At 46.1% G+C, this 20,502-nt stretch overlaps 1 protein-coding gene across 8 annotated transcripts in view; it reads left to right on the top strand.

Annotated features, from left to right (window-relative positions):
• Positions 1-20,502, top strand: part of sema3c (sema domain, immunoglobulin domain (Ig), short basic domain, secreted, (semaphorin) 3C) — a 383,309-nt gene that overhangs the window by 283,191 nt on the left and 79,616 nt on the right. For all 8 annotated transcript variants that reach the window (XM_072471390.1, XM_072471387.1, XM_072471391.1 and 5 more), the window contains 5 exons: positions 9,728-9,888; positions 10,509-10,571; positions 13,979-14,098; positions 17,211-17,301; positions 17,413-17,532. In XM_072471390.1, the coding sequence (XP_072327491.1) occupies positions 9,728-9,888; positions 10,509-10,571; positions 13,979-14,098; positions 17,211-17,301; positions 17,413-17,532 (555 nt within the window). The remainder of the gene's footprint in view (positions 1-9,727; positions 9,889-10,508; positions 10,572-13,978; positions 14,099-17,210; positions 17,302-17,412; positions 17,533-20,502) is intronic.

Below are 20,502 nucleotides of genomic sequence, written 5' to 3'. Positions count from 1 at the left end.
CTCCAGGGGCTACAGGACAAGGTGATGTCAAAAACAGGGGTAGGTGAGGGCAGAGTGTCTGAAATCTATGAAGAGTTAATGGATTGGGAGGGAGCCCCGATAGGGGTAGTGAAGTGCAAGTTGGAGGAAGAGTTAGGGAAGGAGGTGGAGGCTGGGTTGTGGGAGGAGGCTTTGAGGATAGTGAACGCATCCTCTTTGTGTGCTAGGCTTAGCCTTATTCAGTTTAAAGTGGTTCGCAGGGCGCATATGACTGTGGCCAGGATGAGCAGGTTTTTTGAAGGGGTGGAGCATAGGTGTGGGCGGTGTGCGACTGGGCCTGTCCGAAGCTTGAGGGATTCTGGCGGGGGTTCGCTGACGTTATGACGGAGGTGTTGAGGGTGAAGATGGTCCTGAGACCAGAAGTGGCGATCTTTGGAGTCTCAGAAGATCTGGGAGTCCAGGGGGCGAGAGATGCCGATGTTTTGACCTTTGCCTCCCTGGTAGCCCGGAGACGGATTTTATTGGGATGGCGGGACTTGGTGCCGCCGAAACTGGGGGTTTGGGTGAGCGACCTGGCAGAGTTCCTCAGGCTGGAAAAGATAAAGTTCGCCTTGAGAGGATCTGTGGAGGGGTTTGTCCGGAGATGGCAGCCGTTTTGATTATTTGCATTCCTGTTTGCTTGCTTTTTTATGGTAATGTTTGATGTATATATATATGCCTCAATAAAATATATTTTTTAAGAAAGTAACTGAAGTCTGGTGGCAAGTGAAAGTACAAACTCGCGTCGACACTGAGATATAAATAGACCTGTCAATAAACAAGGATGTTTTTTTACGAATAATGATCTATGGTAGCGCACTTAGATAAAAAATCGGCACACCCTAAAGAAACCCCATCCAGACCCTGAACTCCAGAAAAAACATGGGGCAGTGGACAGAGTGTAAAAATCCAGAGAAACTTCAAGAGAAGACTGTAGACCTGAAAGGCCAACAAATCCATGGGAAAAGGTTCAGAAGAAAAAACGATTGAAGACTCCCCTGAGAATGGAGCAAGTGGGTACAGCGGATGCAGGCTTGCGCACAGACCTAGAATCCAGACTGCCGTGAGTACAGATTAGAATCTGCATGCCAAACTACTGAAGCAGAAACTGATCCAGAGTTTTGGACAAATGTGAAGTCTATATTAACTTTCAAAACCTTTCTGAAATGCTGATGGCTCAAAACTGGCTCAACATTGGTACAACGGAGGAAAGATTCTCCAGGTACAGAACTGCTTCAGGTTTACAAAAGAATCGGGGGCGGGATTCTCTGATCCTGAGGCTAAGTGTTGACGCCATCGTAAACGCCGTTGAGTTTTATGGCAGCGTCAACAGGCCCTCAGGAGCAGCTATTCCGAGCCCTACAGGAGACCATCACAGCACTGGAGCGACCCACGCCGCTCCAGCTGCCGATATCGGCCTCAAATGGTCTGCGCATGCGCACTGCAACCGGCGCGAATACGCGCATGCACACCGCGACCGGCGCAATTGGGCGCATGTTCGGTGGCTTCCTTCTCATGCCGGCCCCGATGCAACATGGCGCACGGCTACAGAGGCCGGCGCGGAGCAAAAGAGGCCCCCAGCCTAAGAGGCCGGCCCGCCGATCGGTAGGCCCCGATCATGGGCCAGGCCACAGCAGAGGCATCCTCCCCCGGGGGTTGGAATCCCCCTCCCTCCCCCTATCAGGCCGCCCCTGAAAGGATGCACGCCGAGGTCCCGCCGGGTAAGACCGAACGTGGACGGCGCCGGCGGGACCTGGATTTGTTTTGTGGCCACTCAGCCCATCTCGGGTGGAGAATCGCCGGGGGGGGGGCAGCATAGAGCGGCCCCCGACCGCGCCGGCGCCAATGGCGCCGATTCTCCGGTGAACCGGCGTCGGTGCTGAGAGAATCCCGCCCCAGGTCTATACTTTGCTCTATGTAGTAGCGGCTATTGCAGACAATGTAATAGTGAGACAGGCAGTCAATGAAGCTTCAACTCATATAATTATGTCCTCCAAACATTTGATTCATACTTCAGTGTTAGAAAAAAAAAGATAATTGAAAGAGCAAAATTTAAGAAGAGTAAACAAAAACTGGGTGAATGCATGGATTCTGTGGTGGTTTGTGGTGATTGTCCCATTCAGGGCAACACAGCAGAAGAGGGTCACCTGGTTTGAGGGACCAATTGGGACTGAGAGTGGGTAAACCCCAGGTGCTGTAGCACTCCCTTACACAGAAGCCAACTAGAAGACGCATAGAAGATGTGTAGGGACTGGGGCAGCTGGTGGACTGCTCTCGGGCAGCCGGGGAGGGGGAGGGAGGGGGGGGTGGAGTTGGGTGCTGGCCTCTGTACAATTTTTCTAACTAATAAATACCTTTTTTTGTTTCTAATGAAATCTGTGAACATGCGTCATTACAGATTCATTTACAGATGCACCATAGAAAGCATCCTATCGGGCTGCATCACAGCCTGGTATGGCAAATACTCAGCCCAGGACCGCAAGAAACTTCAGAGAGTCGTGAACACCGCCCATTCCATCACATGAACCTGCCTCCCATCCATTGACTCCATCTACACCTCCCGCTGCCTGAGGAAAGCGGGCAGCATTATCAAAGATCCCTCCCACCCGGCTTACTCACTCTTCCAACTTCTTCCATCGGGCAGGAGATACAGAAGTCTGAGAACACGCATGAACAGACTCAAAAACAGCTTCTTCCCCACTGTCACCAGACTCCTAAATGACCCTCTCATGGACTGACCTCATTAACACTACACCCTGTATCCTTCATCCGATGCCAGTGCTTATGTAGTTACATTGTATATGTTGCCCTATTATGTATTTTCTTTTCTTCCCTTTTCTTCCCATGTATTTCATGATCTGTTGAGCTGCTCGCAGAAAAATACTTTTCACTGTACCTCGGTACACGTGACAATAAACAAATCCAATCCAATAAGTGACCTCTGCATGCTCGCAGAAAATTGCGACTGCAGGATCCTCAAAGCTGAATTAATACCCGATTGTGCAGTAGTTGGGACCTTGGATGAAACCCTATCAGATCTCTTGCAAATGAGGGAAGGTTTAACTGTCACAAAGGCAGTCCAGTTAGCATGGCAGGCGGTGGTTGGGAAGCTAAACAAAATGGTTTGTCGTGGGCCAAGTGAATGCCCGGAAAAAATGAGTGAGGCGATTCAATACGTCAGACAGGAAAAAGAAATCACAGTGAAAAGAAACCCTGCAAAATTGGAAAAATGTGTATCAATTACCATATTGAAATACTCTCAGTGTCTGGAAAACCCAACACAAACAGGGTGAGTGCCCAGCAGGGGGAGCAGAGTGCCACCGCTGTCGGAAGACATTTTAAAACTGTCTGCCGATCTAAAATAGAGCTCACAGGAAGAAAGGGAAAATGACAAGGCCAATTCAAAGCCAAGAAGCGAAAGAGCAACTTGATGCAACCATCAATTCACTCGAGACAAGAGTAGAAGTAAACCGTGGCTTTAATCAACTTAGAACAGTGCCTGCCTGCAACTGATCCAATACTGAGAACCGCCTGCAGGTCAACTTCTCTTTATACCTCCCTTCAAGGGGAGGAGCCATGGGCGGAGCCCAAACAGGCCCCAACATGTTCCCCTGTGGATAATGCCATACAATGGCCCATAGGAGGAGCCCACAAGGGCAACAGCATAGCACAGATACAGATACAAGTACAATGGTGGATTATTGGCATAATACATTCACCACACAACTGTAACTTTCCTTGGACAAGCACGCACCTGAGACATACATAGGCTGTTAAAGTCACCTGAGGGAATTCAATGGCAGCTCTCTCGAAAGTTTTAACCTGCTCTTTCCTTTCTGTGAAGCCGTCCTCCCCACTACCCCATACCCCCCCCCCCCAGGCCCACACAAAGTTGTGAATGGTATGCTGTTGCCGATCCTGCAATAAGGTTTTAGGCCACCCCTTCCCTGACACCATTCTGGAAGCACTCCGGAAACTCACTTATCCAAGTGCTTGGGGACTGTTTCTTCAGTTCCCAAATATGGCTTCCTGCTATTTGACATTGAGCTCCTGCCTACTCATCAGCTCCCGCTTTCCTGTGGCTTTGGGTGGGAAATTAACTGGGGGCAAACCTATGAAGACTGGGAGTTAACATCTCCTGGGCCTCATGCTGACAAAAGTAAGAAGGGTTTTTACTGCTCTGTTTGGCTCCCAGTCACTTGATCCACGCGCCAAGTTAAAACAGTGACTAAAGTGCCTCAGGTTCTCTGTTACGACTCTGTTACAAGTACCTATTTGTGACCTCCCTTTTCTTTTTCCCTCCAGCCTACCAAATATCTTTCACCAGCTGGAAAGACATCCTGTGGCTCAGGAACTTTTTTTTCCCTTTTGTAGTTTGTTAAAGGGAAGCTGGATTATGTTGAACCGACCACAAAATGTTGAGCTCCCTTCTGCTGGAAATATTTTGATCCGGCCTGCTACTGTACAGGCAGGAACTTGGAGATCGTACTCAGTGCGACAAGCCAGTTGTGAGTGATTGATGGGCTCAGGATCCCAGCAGGTTTCACACTTAGAAAAGCCAGAGAAACCTGGTGAAATGTTGGATGCACCACATAAATCGGACCTAACATTTTTCTCGGTGCCTGTTCGAAATTCAGACTTATTTATTTAGATACTGAAGCTTGTGAGCGTGAACAGACTGCAAGCTGCAACTTCACAGCTTCAGGAATCAAATGAGCTGCAGCACTCTAGGCAATAGAAGCAAACCCCGATCCTTTTTTGGACAAGGGTCCGCTCTAACTTTTCACTTTCACACTTCACTGATGTTGTGTTGAAAACATATTTTGTAAAGATCGAGACTGCTTGCTGACTGACAAACAACGTTTTCACCCTGCTTCATTTAAAAGGCAGGAAGAACATTCTGAATGGGGACCACAAGACTATATTTATACACGGCCAAAGATTTATGTAGGTCTACCGAGTCTGTGAAAGGACATTGTGAATGCATTGACCTTGCTTGTTGAGAATGTGAATACATTTCTGTTAGGTTTCGGAACAGCCTCTGAAAAAAAAAACAGATAAATGTTCTTCTTTGTTCTTCTCCCCTTATCATGTTTCTTTTCAAAACCAATTACTTGTATAAAGAATTATGCTAAATATTCTTACTTTAAAGCACCATTGTTCATCTCGCCGAATATTTGTGACCGAATGAATGCTGATTACATCAGTGAGGAAAACAAGCTTGTAGAAATCTCAGAGCCTGACAATGGGAGGGACTGGAATGAACACACACAATTGAAACTATTAGGGTTGCTGAAGTATTTTAAGTTAATGAATGCATACACTGACAATTAATCTCCCTCATGCTCCCTCGGAGCAGTCAACTTCTTTCAGCCAGCTCCTTTTAGAACATGATTGAATATCTAAGGGTGCAGTCAAACTATAATTGTAGTGTTGGTGTGAAATGTTGCACTTCGCATCAACACTCCTGTTTTCGTGCAAATATAACTTGAATTCCGAGACATGCTCCGATTTTACATTGGAGCAAAGAGACAATTAGGGCCAGACTGTTCAGGATAGATGTGAGGAAACACTCAAAGGGTGGTAGAGGTTTGGAACTCTCTCCCACAAACAGCAGTAGAAGTTAAAACAGTTGTTAATTTCAAATCGGCGATAGATTTTTGTTCAGCAAAGATATTAAGGGATATGCGCCTAAGGCTGATACATGGAGTTCGGCCATAGACCAACCATGATCTCATTAAATGGCGGGATGAACTCGAAGGGCTGGGTGGCCTACTCCTGTTCCTATGTTCCTGTTATAACCCTCACGAGGACCATGGGGGAAACATTGTTGATCTTCCCATAGGACCCGAAGAGCACGAGCTTCCCAGAGAGGGGTCGGATGCCACCCAGCTGAAGCTGGTTACAAATGAACATAAAAGCTGGCCCAAAGCAGGGTCTGGTGTGGTTAGTTTTCCCAGCAAGGACTGTACTGGGAGAGAGTTGCTGCCTTGAACAGAATATTGTAAATAGTTAAATAAACCTCTGATCTCTTACTGCTGGCTTCCTCAAGTTACTAAAGTTCCTATGTAAAGCAAGAACCTCTGGAGGACGTAGTTTTACTTTACTGGGCTATTGTGAGACTTGCCACCCAGTACGTCCCAAAAAGATCTCTACACAGAGGAGAATTTTGAAGAAATTGTAGAAAATAGTGATGTCTTGTATTATAGGCAGCACATATGTATTCTCAAAATGGGTGATAACAACAACAACATGTATTTATCTGGTGCCTTTAATGTCCTAAGGCGCTTCACAGAAGTGCTGCCTAACAAAATTTGACATCAAGGAGATTTATAAAGAGAACATCACGAAAGATGATCAAAAGCTTGTTCAAAGAGGTAGATTGTAAGGAATATCTTAAAGAAGGAAAAGGAAGTGAGGGGCGATGCGGTTTCAGCGATGGAATTCCAGAGTGTGGGGCTTCATCCAGCTGAAAGGACAACCACCAACAGTGGAGAACATTGAGAAGAACAGATATCTCGGAGGCTTTATAGGGCTGGTAGAGATTGCAGAGCTAGGGAAGAGAAAGCTGGGCCATGGAAGGATTTTAAAACAGGGGTGAGAATATTAAACTACAGACGCCATTTAACTAGGAGATCAGTGAGAGCAGGAGGTGAGTGAATTTGGTGTGAGTTCGGATACAAGCATCTGAGTTTTGAATGAGGTTACGGAGGGTGGAAGATTGATGGGCAGACAGGAATAGATTGGAATAGCCACATTTTGAGGTAACAAAGGCAGGGATGAGAATTTCAGCAACACAAGAGCTGAAGCAGGAGTAAAATCTGGCAATGTTAAGGGTTAGAAAAAGGTGGTCTTAATGGTAAGTAGATAAGCGATCAGAGGCTCATCTCAGAGTCGAATACAATGTCAAGGATGCCACTCGTGCAAAGATTGTATCCGGTTTGAAAGCAAGGATGAAATTCAATTATTATTGACGTGGCAAATAATCCATCAGTTTAGATTTTGTTTCCACAAATATTGTACGACTCAGAGATAGACACTCTGATGCAGGCTCCAGACAAAAAAAGCAATAACTTCTAAAATAATTGGCATTTATAATAACTGACCTTCTGCCAAAATTGTGTTCATGCTATTTTAGTACCATTTATATTTGTGCAAACCATTACGATGTGTTTTGTACTCTCAAACGATGGTGAGCAAAAACTTAATACTACGTGACGTTCAGTCCATTTGAGTTCTGCATTTGAATCTGGGTGAACGAATCAATGGGTTCAACAACCGATTCTTGGTTATATCTACTTGCAATCTTGTGCCCTTTCTTATGCTCTTTATTCCTAAGCGCATGCCCAAATTATCATCAAGGAAGAAAAGAAAACAATCATGGAGATTTGGTGGTGTAATAGCCCTTGTAACTAAATAATTAATGGGCTAGATATTTGTATTGGTGAATCATTAATAAACTCTTGTGAATTCTTGTAGAATATGCATTAAAATTGCTTTCAATTATTTAAAATTAAAATGCTTTTAAAGTAACGAAACAAACTAGTTAATATGAAATTGCAATTCTGATAGGATTTGGTGCTGCAACAGTTGAATACAAGTTACAGTAATCCTTCTTTAGTAAATCAAGGGGCGCGATTCGACTAATTGAGAACAAATTCCCATAGCGAGCGTAATTAGCCGCGTGTTTCTCAGCGTTTGCAGTGGCGAGAAACATATAGCTATACAATGTGATGTGTTGTATGAGAGGCCCCAGCGGGGAATGCACGGTTGAGGCTGCACATAGCCCCGTTTTCTACACTGGGGAGCTCCACTCGCCTGAACTCCCCAGTGTAGTGAGTGATTGGGATGCATTTTTAAATGGCGTCCCAATCTCGGAGACACCCAAAGTGACCCTGAATCCTCCCCCAGCTCAAACGCACTCTCACCAACACCAATGCAGTGCAACCCCGGCCCGATTTCATGCACAAAAAATGCCAGCTTAACACCTTGGCAGTGCCAGCATGGCACCATTCAGTCCAGCTGAAAGTGCCACCTGGGCACCTTGGAAGGGCCAGGCTGGCACCCAGGTGGCACTGCCAGGGTGTCAGGCTGGCATTGCCAAGGTGCCCATGTGGCACTGCCAGGGTGCACAGATGGCACCAGCAGTGCCAGGGATCCACCCTGCCCAAAGGGCATGAACATGGGGGCCTCTGATCTCCTGGGAGACCGCCACAAGTGACATTCCATCTGATCCCCATTTGTGGAGACCAGTCCCAAATGATGCTCATCCAAGTTCTCCAAAGCGAAGGGGATGAATTCCAAAGCGCAGGTACATCAGGAATCTGCACATTAGAGTGAAACTAGCTGTCTTGCCTCAATATACAGATTTGCCAAAAAGTGATCTCACCCATAATGGGCAGGATTTCCATCACAACATCTCACAAGATAGCATTGGATCTTTCAAGGTGTTGCAAGACTGGGAGAACCCAGGGGCAGGGTCTCCCGGCTTTTATTGGCCATGCTGTGCCACGTCGAGCTGCTTTCCGGGCACAGTGTGGCCATTGGATCGCGTCCAAGAAATCAATAAAATATGTATCTCGTTTGTACATAATACCTGTAATGGAATGTTTCACAGCTTCTCACAAGGACGAGGCCTGGACATGGTACAAAGAAGAATTAATTTTTAGGGGTCACTTGAAGAGAGAGCCTGTATTTACGCAGGGCTACAACTGTTGTTTCTTGTTACACCTTCTATATATCAAGCAAGTGGGAGAACATTTAGATGGCCATTTACCCCATTTACCCAAAGCACCTGCCTGTCTTCCATTGGATTGGTGGCAAAAAGTCACCAGAATCCTTGTGGAATTTCCTAGATAGGCTCTTTACAGGACTTTTAAAGGCAAGTCACAGAGATAGGAGAGTGGTTTTAAAATAAGCATCCACAATGCAGGGGTTTAGTGATGAAATAATCAGTTGCTGATGGTAGAGCAAAAGGTGTACTGAACAGTGAGGGAAGTGGAGATACACATGACTGCAGGAGGGCACTCAGGTAGCACAGAGTGAATTTGTGAATGTATTTAAAGAAATGGGAAAGGAACTTGGAATTTTTTAACAGATATACAAAGAGCTAATGGAACTCTTCAGGGATGCGGGTGATGGGTGTCTAGGTCTTTGCGCAGCAGTGACCATGGACTGCAGATTTCGAGCAAACTGGTGAATTGTGGAGGTTATGAAAAGTTAACTCTTCAGCTGATGAAGATCTGGATTAGAGTTTCAACATTGGATTGGAAGTGGTAGCTCTTGAAGCAGGCAATTCTCAAGATCGAGAAGTGCATTCTTGGTGACACCCTGAGTGAGGAGAAATACAAGCTCGAAAAGAATACCATGGATGTGGAGCTAGATGCAGTCCAACAGGGTAAATGGGAAGATTGATGGAGTTGGAGCTAGAGACACATCGAGGATGGTAGGATCTAAGAATCGGTTTTGCGAACACCAATCTGAAGGAAATTGCAACTTATCCAAGGCTTGATGTTAGACAAGTTGTTGGAAGGTATACTAACAGTCTTAATAATGGAGAGGCAGAATTGGGACCTCACCTGGAACACCGACCATCCAACTGCCTTTTACTGTTGGTTATCTTACTTCATCATATCTCACTTTATTTCAAAGGATTCATTCGAGCAGTTATATTTAACTAATCATTATCTTAAATATATTTTGTTGACAGATTTGAAGGCCACTCATACATCTCAGTTTTTTAGCCTATCCTCGAAACCTTTGGACTACAGAATCTTGCTAATGGATGAAGATCAAGACCGCTTATATGTGGGCTGCAAAGATCACATTATGTCTCTCAATGTAAACAGCATCAGCCAGAATCCTCTTACTGTAAGTTTCCTTCCTGAGGTTCTTTGGACATGGAAATGACTTCTGGTTAATGCTGCTGTTCTTAGATTTCCATCTGCCTTTTGTTCTAACACTGTTGCAATGTGATATTGTACAGACCGCCCAGTGATCTATGAGCATTATTAGGTGCATCTCACTGTTCTGGCATCCTAAGATGTGACAGTAAGCTTCCTATCATGTTTCCTCGTGGTTTTAAGTAGCTCCAGCCAGTCCAGGAAATCCAGGAGCTGCTTTTAATAGGAAATTCCTGACCATAATCATGTCAACACATCCAAAAATCATACAATATTGCGTTACCTTCCAAATAAACTGATAATAAAAAAAATGATTTGTTAAAGTACCAGAAGACGACCGACTCAAGTGGCTTGGGCGAATTCCTGCTTTTTTCCTTTTTATGGCGGGAGTGGAGGAAGGCTCTTCACCTGATACCTCTTTCTAATTGACCTCTTCTCCCCAACAACCTTTCTGTTGTAATAATACCTAACCGAAACAGCTAACAAAAAGCACATTGTGGAGTCCCATCTACATTGGTTGTATTTTTCATTTATTGTGTCCTGCATTGTTTTAATGGTGTGTTGAAGTATTGTGATATCTTTCATCAGATTCACTGGCCAGCATCAAGCAATAAAGTGGATGAATGCAAAATGGCTGGCAAGGATCCAAATGTAAGTAGCAAATGTTTACATTCGCCATGTGATGATGGATTTGTTTTTTGACAGACACGGAACGACTGAGAACTGCAACATGAAAATGGGCCACTTGGCCCAAACTGCCCATATCGGTGTTTATCCTCCATGTGAGCAGTGATTCTAATCCCAAGAGCCTACCCTGTTCCATGTCCCATTATTCCACTTTCCTTTTGTTACCTCCCAAATAATTAAATGTTGGCATGGTTTCTGCTACAGTCACAACTCTCGGTGTAAACACATTTCCAAAGTCTCTCTCTTAAGTGTCTTCCATTTGATCCTAAATCTATATTCCCTTGTTCAAGACTCCTCAACTATGAAAAACAATCAATCTCCAGCCATCTGTCCCCCATCTGTTCAGAATGTGAAACACCACTGTCAAATTATCCCCTAGCCTATTCTAGTGAAAGTTGTCTCCATTTTTCAAACACTTCTTTGTATTTGTATCAAGCCTGTGCTTGCTGGCCTACATTGGCTCCCGGTCAAGCAAGGTCTTCAATTTTTAAAATTTTCATCCTTGTTTTCAAATTCCTCCATGATGTTGCCCCTCACTACCTCTGAAATCTCCTCCAGTGCTACAACCATTTAAGATATCTGCGCTCCCCTAATTCTGTCCTCCTGTGCATTCACAATTATTATCGCTCCACCATTGGCAGCTATGTTCCCAGTTGTCTAGGCCCCAAACTCTGGAACTCCCTTCCAAACCTCTCGGTCTCTCCACCTTGCTCCCCTTTTTTAAGACACGTCTTAAAAACATACCTCTTTGACGAAGCTTTTAGTCATCTGTCCTATTATCTCCCCATGTTTCTCGATGTCAGACTTTGTTTTATAATGCTCCTGTGAACCATTTTGGAACATTTCATTCTGTTAAGGTGCCATATAAATATATGTTGTTTTTTGTATTTCCTCAGACTGAATCTGTGCTGTATCCTATTGCCTCAAAGATTTGGATAGTGTGGAACGAAACCTTGCACATACCAACTGCAATCTTACTAAGATTCCATGTCCATTTCATGTACATTTCAACACTTCCAGCTCTCTTACCATTAAAACCCAGTATTTCAGCAACAATTTTTAAAATAGTCTTAGCCACTGAGGCACTGCTCTTTTTTCTTTGTGAACCTGAACCCACAAATCCCTCTGCTCTTTTAATCGCTCAGCCTTCCTCCATTCAAAGTGTAATATTACACTTATCTTCTTTATCAAAATGTGCCACATTGCATTCCATCTGCCCATTTTTTGCCCCTTCGCCTAATTTATCAATGTCCACTAGTAGCTTCCTAAGGTCCTTTTCAATATTTGTTCAACTGCCTGTTTTGTAGAAAAGCTGAGCGGTTTGGAGTTGAAAATCAGGCAGGGGGTGTGGGTGACAAGAAATGGGCACCTCAGCAGCCCCATTAAGGCTCAAGGCCTGCCTGCTGCCCTCCCTGAGAGGCCTGTAAATGGACAGGCAGCCTTCCAACTCAAATAGGCATAAGGTTGCTTCACTTTGTAAACTGGGATCCTGTGTCATTTTAGGACCCCAGGAAATAAATAAGGGTCAAAGGCAGAGCTTGCACTTAACTCAAGCTCCATGCAGTTGTACCAGATCCTGAGCTGCATAACCATCAAAGGACTGCTGGAAACTATTTTAAAATGTTTCCAAAGTTGTTGTTTTGTTGTGGAGACACAGGAGCAGGGGTCTCGTCCTACAAAAATACCTCATGCTGCAGCTGACCCAGGCCTATGTTGCTTGGCCTCACCTCCCCACCCACCCCCATCGCCGTGCCTCCGTGCCAGCTGGTTCAGCACAGGAGCCAACCAGGCTTGTCTGGCCCCATTTGACACCTGCAGCTTTCCATTTCCACTGGACTGTGGGCTGATCCCAACTTTGGCCTCAGGTCAGCTTGGAGCAGCATTGGGAGCAGCAGCTTCACTTTTGAATTTCGCCTTCCCCATCTCCCTTCCATTTCCTCCCTGTGAACTGATTTCTATTCTAATTTGCAACCTTCACGTTAATTCCATAGTCCTTAATCTTCTCCAATAGTTTCCGAGGCAACATATTGCCAAAGGCTTTAAGACAGTCCATGTACACCACATCCAACGCATTTTCCAATCCATTATTTCTGTCTCTTCCACAAAGAAATTTATGTTAGCTCCTTCTAATTGGCTCCTCATCATCTTGGTATTTAGAAACTCCAAAATGTTGTCTACCACAGATGCTAAACTAATTGGCTTGTAGATACCAAGGTTAACTCTCTCTCCATTACCCATTCTCCATCACACATCTACTCTCCATGGAACTCTTTGCAATTTTCCCCCATTTCCCTCAGGATCCTTTCATATATCCCATTCCATCTAGTTTTTAACTAATTCAGTATATATCATTCACTTTGTACACACTGAAGCAAAGTACCTGTTAAATGTCAATAACAATAATGAATCAAAGATTTGAAAAAAAGCTTAGAAGTGCAGTGTTGGTGCAAATAGTTTAGCAAATGTTTGGAACAACAGCACCTTGAAAATGGGAAGCACAATTAATATTCACTGTGTCCCTTGAAATCATTCAATGCTTTTTAAAATTCTCATATTTGTCAAAGAAAATATTTCATTTGGTTGTATCTGTTAATATGAACGGATGGAAAACCTATGTTGATTCTGTAGGGAACGCTTGATCAAATGAAATGCCTCTCAGCCGGCTGGTGTCGGGATATCCTGGGATTTAGAGCCTGAGACAGAAATCCCACCTGCTGAGAGCTGCCAGCCAATCAGGGACTGGCATTTCTCCATTCCACTGGTAGCGGTGGCTGCTGTTGGTAATGCTGTTGGGACTTCACCAGCAATCGTTGTTGGATTCCCCACACTCAGATGAATGAAGGTGGGGTGGAGTATGCGAGCAGAGGGCTGCAGGAGAGGGGAGGGTGTTGGGGACAAAGGCAGGGTTTGACTTTCAGTGGCTCCCCACTTTGCAATGCCAATTCCCTCGATCATCCCACCCACCCCTCTCCCTCCAATGCCCCTCTCCGTCCCGGCCTCTTCCCCGCAATAAGCCACTAGAACCCCCGAAAGGGAGGCACAGGAAAGCCATGTGGCTTCCATTTGATCCCTGAACCACCACTAAATTCTGGTGAGCTCAGGGATAACTGATGACAATTGGCTCATTAATGAGCCTAACTGACATCCCACTGCAGGTGGGTGAGCTTCCTGCGTGGGCCTCTTCCCAAACTCTAATGTAATCATCGCAAAATGCTTTCCTGCAACTCGAAGGCTGACGCACGACCTCTCCCACAATTACGTGAACCTGGCTCCCATGTTTGATGCCTCGATTAAATTCATATATATTATAGGTTTTTAATAGTGACTCCTTGATTACTGCCCTCTTCATGATCTTCTCTTGTTGTTGACAGAATGGATGTGGCAACTTTGTTCGCGTCATACAAGTTTATAACCGAACTCATCTATTTGTTTGTGGGAGTGGTGCATTTAGTCCTGTTTGTACATATATCAACAGAGGTCGCAGGTCAGAGGTTAGTATCATATCAGCAATGATCATTCTATAACACCGACAGATATTTGTTTTGCATTTGACTCTGGAACTAATCACAGGGATAATTCTTTATCATTGTAATGCTGTGATATCCTGTTTAATATGCTGTACGCACATTAGTTTCAGATCCTTGTCATTATCGCCTTTCATTCTAGCTCCCAATTATTTCAGGTTCCTCTACTTTGACAGGCTTACATTTACAAAATACTTTATCACGTTGCTCAGAAACATTTCAAAGTATTCATTTAATTAATTATTTTGATGTGAGTTGTTATTGTTAGGTCAGGAAAAGCTGTTCACTGAACTGCGATGCAATACGTTAAAGCATTCTTCGGGCACGACAGGAAGTGATAGTTTCAGGGGATCACATACAAAATGGTATAACGAGCTGCACCTTACTTTTAAATGACATTTCCCGAAATTGCTACATAGACTTTGTTAGTGGCCGATTAAAGTGCCCTTAAGTGTACAACTTTTGTTCTCAGAAATGCTAATTGTACAAAATACAAAGGGCACAACAATTTAGTGTGGAGTCTCATTTTGGGTGTATTTAGCGGGGTGTTTCCCAGCGCTTGCTGCACCGATAACGACCCTGAATTAAATGGGACTCTACTTCTATTTTTGGCCGTTATCGAGGAACGCCCCGCCAAGGCTGCATTTAGATTAATTTTTAAATGAGCCATTTTTAAACGGCGCTCCAATCTCTCGACCACCCCCCCCCCCTCCCCCCAACCTGGCCTCCGGACCCTCCAAAGCCCCAACTTATCAATTGGGGGATTCCCGAGGCCCCTCCCCCCTACCCACCTCATAAGGGCATAGAACATAGAATATAGAACATTACAGCGCAGTACAGGCCCTTCGGCCCTCGATGTTGCGCCGACCTGTGAAACCACTCTAAAGCCCATCTACACTATTCATTCCCTTATCATCCATATGTCTATCCAATGACTATTTAAATGCCCTTAGTGTTGGCGAGTCCACTACTGTTTCAGGCAGGGCGTTCCACGCCCTTACTACTCTCTGAGAAAAGAACCTACCTCTGACATCTGTCCTATATCTATCTCCCCTCAATTTAAAGTTATGCCCCCTCATGCTAGACATCACCATCCGAGGAAAAAGGCTCTCACTGTCCACCCTATCTAATCCTCTGATCATCTTGTATGCCTCAGGGATTGGGCACCCCTGGGCCCAATCCCTGGCACATGGATATCTTGGCAGTGCCAGCCTGACGTCCTGGCAGTGCCTCCTGGGCATCCTAGCAGTGCCATGGTGACACAGTCAGGGTCGCAGTGCCAAGGTGCCTGGGTAGCATCAGGAGTGCCAGGGTACCACCCTGCCCTGAGCCCGACAACCCGGGGCCTCCGATCTGCTGGGACAGGATCCATGTGATGCAAAAGATAAAAATGATATTTTTATTTCCTTAAGGTTTGCTACTGGACCTCATGGGTTGCTTAAAAAAATAAAACCCAGATTACAGATAATGGGAAGAAACTCAAGTGTTGGCCAAAATAGCCTCTACATTGTAGAGACAAGGGTATACAGCAGCAGAAGCATGAATAATGAAGCTTACCCTGTATCTCTAACTAAATAGGCTGGAACACAGAACGCAGCCGGCACAGTGGCACAATGGTTAGCACTGCTGTCATGCAGCGTCAGGGACCCGGGTTCAATTCCGACCTCCAGTTACTTGTCTGTGTGGAGTTTTCACATTCTCTCCGTGTCTGCATCGGTTTCCTCCCATAGCCCAAAGATGTGCAAGTTAGGTGGATTGGGCATGCTAAAATTGCCACTTAGTGTCCAAAAGGTTAGGTGGGGTTACGGGGATAGGGAATGTGATAGGGTGGGGCTTGAGCCTAGGTCGGGTGCTCTTTTGGAGGGTTGGTGCACACTCGATGGGTCAAATGGCCTTCTTGTGTACTGTTGAGCTTCTATGATTCTATACTTTATGATTTCTACAACCTTTAAGGTGGTAATTACTATTGACTGCCCCAAACCTGAGAATCTGGATTCCAGTAAATTTTCTGGCACAGTTTGATGTATGGACACCAAATATAAGAGGGAATTGGCACCAACTTATTTTAGCTCTGAAAATAAAAGGAAAATAAAGTGAAAAAATTGAATTTTTACCATTTTTAAGCTGACAACATCTGTTCACAATATTACTTCAGCACAGAAATAATGGAGGGATTTTCTGGCTGCTCTCAGTAGTGGGATCTTCCGGTCCTGCCAACAGTGAACCACGGCAGAAATCCCATTGACAGTGGCAGGACCGGAAGTTCGCACCACCGGCCAACGTGGGCCGCACCCGCTGCCAAGAACGTGGGGAGCACGGAAAATCCCCCCAATTAGTAGTATTTTAGAATACTAAATATTTCAATGTGTGCGTTTCTCATTATAATTAGCTTCCCCTTAGAAAACAATGATGGATTTATCAAGTGCAGTGCCTTAACCCAAAACCCTCATACAGCTGGACATCATTGAAATATTTAAATATATATTAAAATCGGTGGGAAATTTGACATTCAATTTGTGCATGGGTAGAAATTGGCCCTGAAGCATCCCAAATGTGGACCAATTTAAAGAAAACAGTGTGATATTGCAAAGGAGGTCTGAACGGATATTGGTTCAGAACATTTCTGAGGTGTTCCTGTGGTTGCGCAATACAGGCATTAAGTTGCTTCCATAGCCCAGTGATGGGTCAAACACCTATTTAAGTTTCCTTGGTGGAAATTGTTTTGCGATGACTGAGAGTAGGAGCAGGATCTGACTCACTCCGTATTCCCCAGTGTCAGCTACTAATGAAAGATGGGATTTTATTTATACTTTTAAATATCATTCCCGTGGAGCTCAAAGGATGTTGAGCGCCTGTGGGCTCCACATCACCCTCAGTCAGACCACTACATAATCCCGCACCACTGCTCCATTGCTATTCCACCATCCCCCCACTGCCCCCACCCACCAAGACCACCCAGAAAGAAGCATCACAGCCTACATTTGTGTTCTACCTCTGACTCACTCCAGCTAACTGCATGTTACACTTGTTTTATACTTCAGCAAGTAACCTCACCCTACCGTACCTTTTTATTTTGCAGGATCAAATGTTTATGATTGAATCAAAGAATGAGTCTGGAAAGGGCCGCTGTTCATTTAACCCTCAGGTTAACACAGTATCCTTTATGATCAGTGAGTAGAATAGACAGACTGAAAGAACAGAGCATATTTTTTTAATGTGACAATTTTGAAATATGCTTTAAATATATTATGTTTACGATCATCTTGTCATTTTCTCTCCAGGTGAAGAACTATTTTCAGGAATGTACATAGACTTCATGGGCACTGACGCAGCAATATTTCGCAGTGTAACAAAACGAAATAGCATAAGGACAGACCAGCACAACTCCAAGTGGTTAAGTGGTATGTGCCTTTCTTTGGGACTCATGTTATGGATCTTGGTCAAGACCCCACCCCATGTTGTTGGCAAGATCCAGTTATGGACCAATAACATTTTGTTTGAAGTTCACAAGGTTTGAAGTTCAAGACACTTGTTGGATTCCTGGGTTTTGAACAAGCAAAAATGAACTTTACTACACAAGGTCAGAAAGTTAAAGCAATTTACAATATTTATCCTGTACCTCATATTAACTCTGAATGTTAGAATATATATGATTGACAAGCATGTGGCCCAACTTGCCACACTGCACAATAAATGCCAAATGTAACCAAAACAGAGCCCCTGGATTTCTCAACAATACACCCAGACATCTGTAAATACTGAGTCAATATAACTGAATCGGCGCAAGCGCGCCACGCCGCGCCGAGGCCGGCACGCGATTCTCCGAGGTGCGGAGAATCGGCGCGTTTGGCGCGGCGAAGGTCGCGGGCCGCCGTACGCGGCGGGGCCGCCAATTCTCCGGCCCGGGTGTGGCGAGCGGACGCGCGTAAAAAGCAGAGTCCCGCCAGCGCCGTCCAAACCTGGTCGCTGCCGGCGGGAACTCTGCGCAATAGGTTGGGGGGGCGGCCTGTGGGGGGGGGGGGTTCCGTCCCTTGGGGGGGGGTCCGATGAGGTCTGGCCCGCGATCAGGGCCCACCCATGTTGCATCGGGGCCAGCCTCTCCCCCCGGGCCTACTTTGTTGCGCGGCCGTCCCCTGAACCCCCACGCCATGTTGCATCAGGGCCGGCGTGCTGAAGAAGTCCCCCGCGCATGTGCGGGTTGGCGCGGCCCAACTGTGCATGCGCGTGTTGGCGCGGCGCCCATTTGCCGCCGAGAAGGGAGGCTGGAGCGGCGTGAACCACCCCAGCGCCGTGCTGGCCCCCTATGACAGAATCGGTAGTCCCCGTGCCTGTTTCGTGCCGTCGTGAAACGCGAAGGCCCGAACACACTGGGCGAGATTCTCCGACCCCCCGCTGGGTCAGAGAATCGCCGGGGGCTGGCGTGAATCCCGCCCCCGCCGGTTGCCGAATTCTCCGGCACCGGAGATTCGGTGGGGGCAGGAATCGCGCCACGCCGGTTGGCGGGCCCCCCCCCAGCGGTTCTCCAGCCCGGATGGGCCGAAGTCCCGCTGCTGGAATGCCTGTCCCGCCGGCGTGGATTAAACCACCTCTCTTACCGGCGGGACAAGGCGGCGCGGGCGGGCTCCGGGGTGACTGGGGGGGCGTGGGGCGATCTGGCCCCCGGGGGGGTGCCCCCACGGTGGCCTGGCCCACGATCGGGGCCCACCGATCCGCGGGCGGGCCTGTGCTGTGGGGGCACTCTTTTCCTTCCGCCTTCGCCATGGTCACCACCATTGAGGCGGAAGAGACCCCCTCCACTGCGCATGCGCGGGGATACCGTGAGCGGCCGCTAACGCTCCCGTGCATGCGCCACCCAGCAATGTCATTTCCGCGCTAGCTGGCGGGGCACCAAAGGCCTTTCCCGCCAGCTGGCAGGGCGGAAATCAGTCCGGCGCCGGCCTAGCCCCTCAAGGTTAGGGCTTGGCCCCCCAAGATGTGGAGGATTCCGCACCTTTGGGGCGGCGCGATGCCCGACTGATTTTGGCGCCAGTCAGCGGACATCGCGCCGATAACGGAGAATTTCGCCCCCTGTCGCCATTTCGGAGAATCGCGCCCTCTGTCTCTGTCAAGAGGGATTCCAACCTTCAACTTTGAAAATCTAACCTGGGAATTCTCTCCAAAAGTCACTCCAACTCGGATGAAATCATCAACAGCCTACCTCACAGTGTTTCACTTTTGTCTCCCAAGATCCTGTTTCCTTGCATTCCTGAGTACCCACGCAAACATCAACTGACAAGCACAGCTCCAGCTCATCAGTTGTGCTGAGCAGAACATTACATCTCCAAAGGTGTACCTTCAACCCAGCGGCTCACAGCATGCAGTCACCAACCTTTGGCTGCCTTCTTGGATCTCCAGGCTACTCCTGAGCCCTTTTCACAAAGTTTCCTATCTGCATCCCCTTTTCCTGTTTCCAGCCTGATTCTGTGTTCCTCTCTTTTTCTCTAACTTAAAAATTAGTCATCTCTGTCCCATATTTCTGTTGCCTACCTGGGACTTCCTTTTGGGGCTCTCCCTTTTGGACCATTCCTTTCCCCCTCTCTGTTTTGGAATCTCACCCTGTCCCCTGTCTGGGACTCCTGACCCTTCACTCCCGGTCACATGATCCAGGTTTTCACACCATTTGTCTTTGTGCACAGGCAGGGATCCTCGCCCCAAAGTTCTCAAGATGCCAAACTGCACATGTGTATCTCGCTCCCGGTCTGTGAATGCATGGAAACTCTGACGCCTGACGGGGCTTGGAGTTCCCAACTCTGTTGTGCTGAGACGTAAATCTGGCTTTCATAACACTTATCTACATGATTAAACCATGGTGAATGTAGTCACAGTGACATAGTTTAGTCAAAGCTAATCCACCAATGCAACCAATAATTAAATATAATGTCTGCAAGTTTTTTCCCCCACTTGATTGAACTTAATGCCACGTCTTGTTTAAATTCTCACTTTCGGAATCATGTGAGACAGAACTGTGAACAAGAAAGCTCCATCAGGCGCCCTCGCTGCAAAACTATAACTGTGAAGCAGGGATATTTTAAAGTCTAATGATATTTTTAGTTTAGTGTGCGTATAATTTAGTAATTTCTGACATATGAAACTGACCTGAAATTTGTTTGTGGATTATTAAGAGAAAATAGTAAATAAATGGCAGCTGTAAGTGATGTTACTTCTTACGCGGTTATAGAAACTGGTCATTTCAGATGTTTCGGTCATATGGACCATCATTTTGTATAATATTTTAGCTGGGCTTATTAGGTAGTGCTTTTCATCTTTGAATCAGAAGGTTGTGGAATCAAACCCCATTCCAGAAGGGAAGTACGTAATGTAATCTGCTTTTT

Source organism: Scyliorhinus torazame, chromosome 13, assembly GCF_047496885.1.
Source record: "Scyliorhinus torazame isolate Kashiwa2021f chromosome 13, sScyTor2.1, whole genome shotgun sequence".
Lineage (NCBI taxonomy): Eukaryota > Metazoa > Chordata > Chondrichthyes > Carcharhiniformes > Scyliorhinidae > Scyliorhinus > Scyliorhinus torazame.
This window is presented reverse-complemented; position numbering and strand designations above follow the sequence as displayed.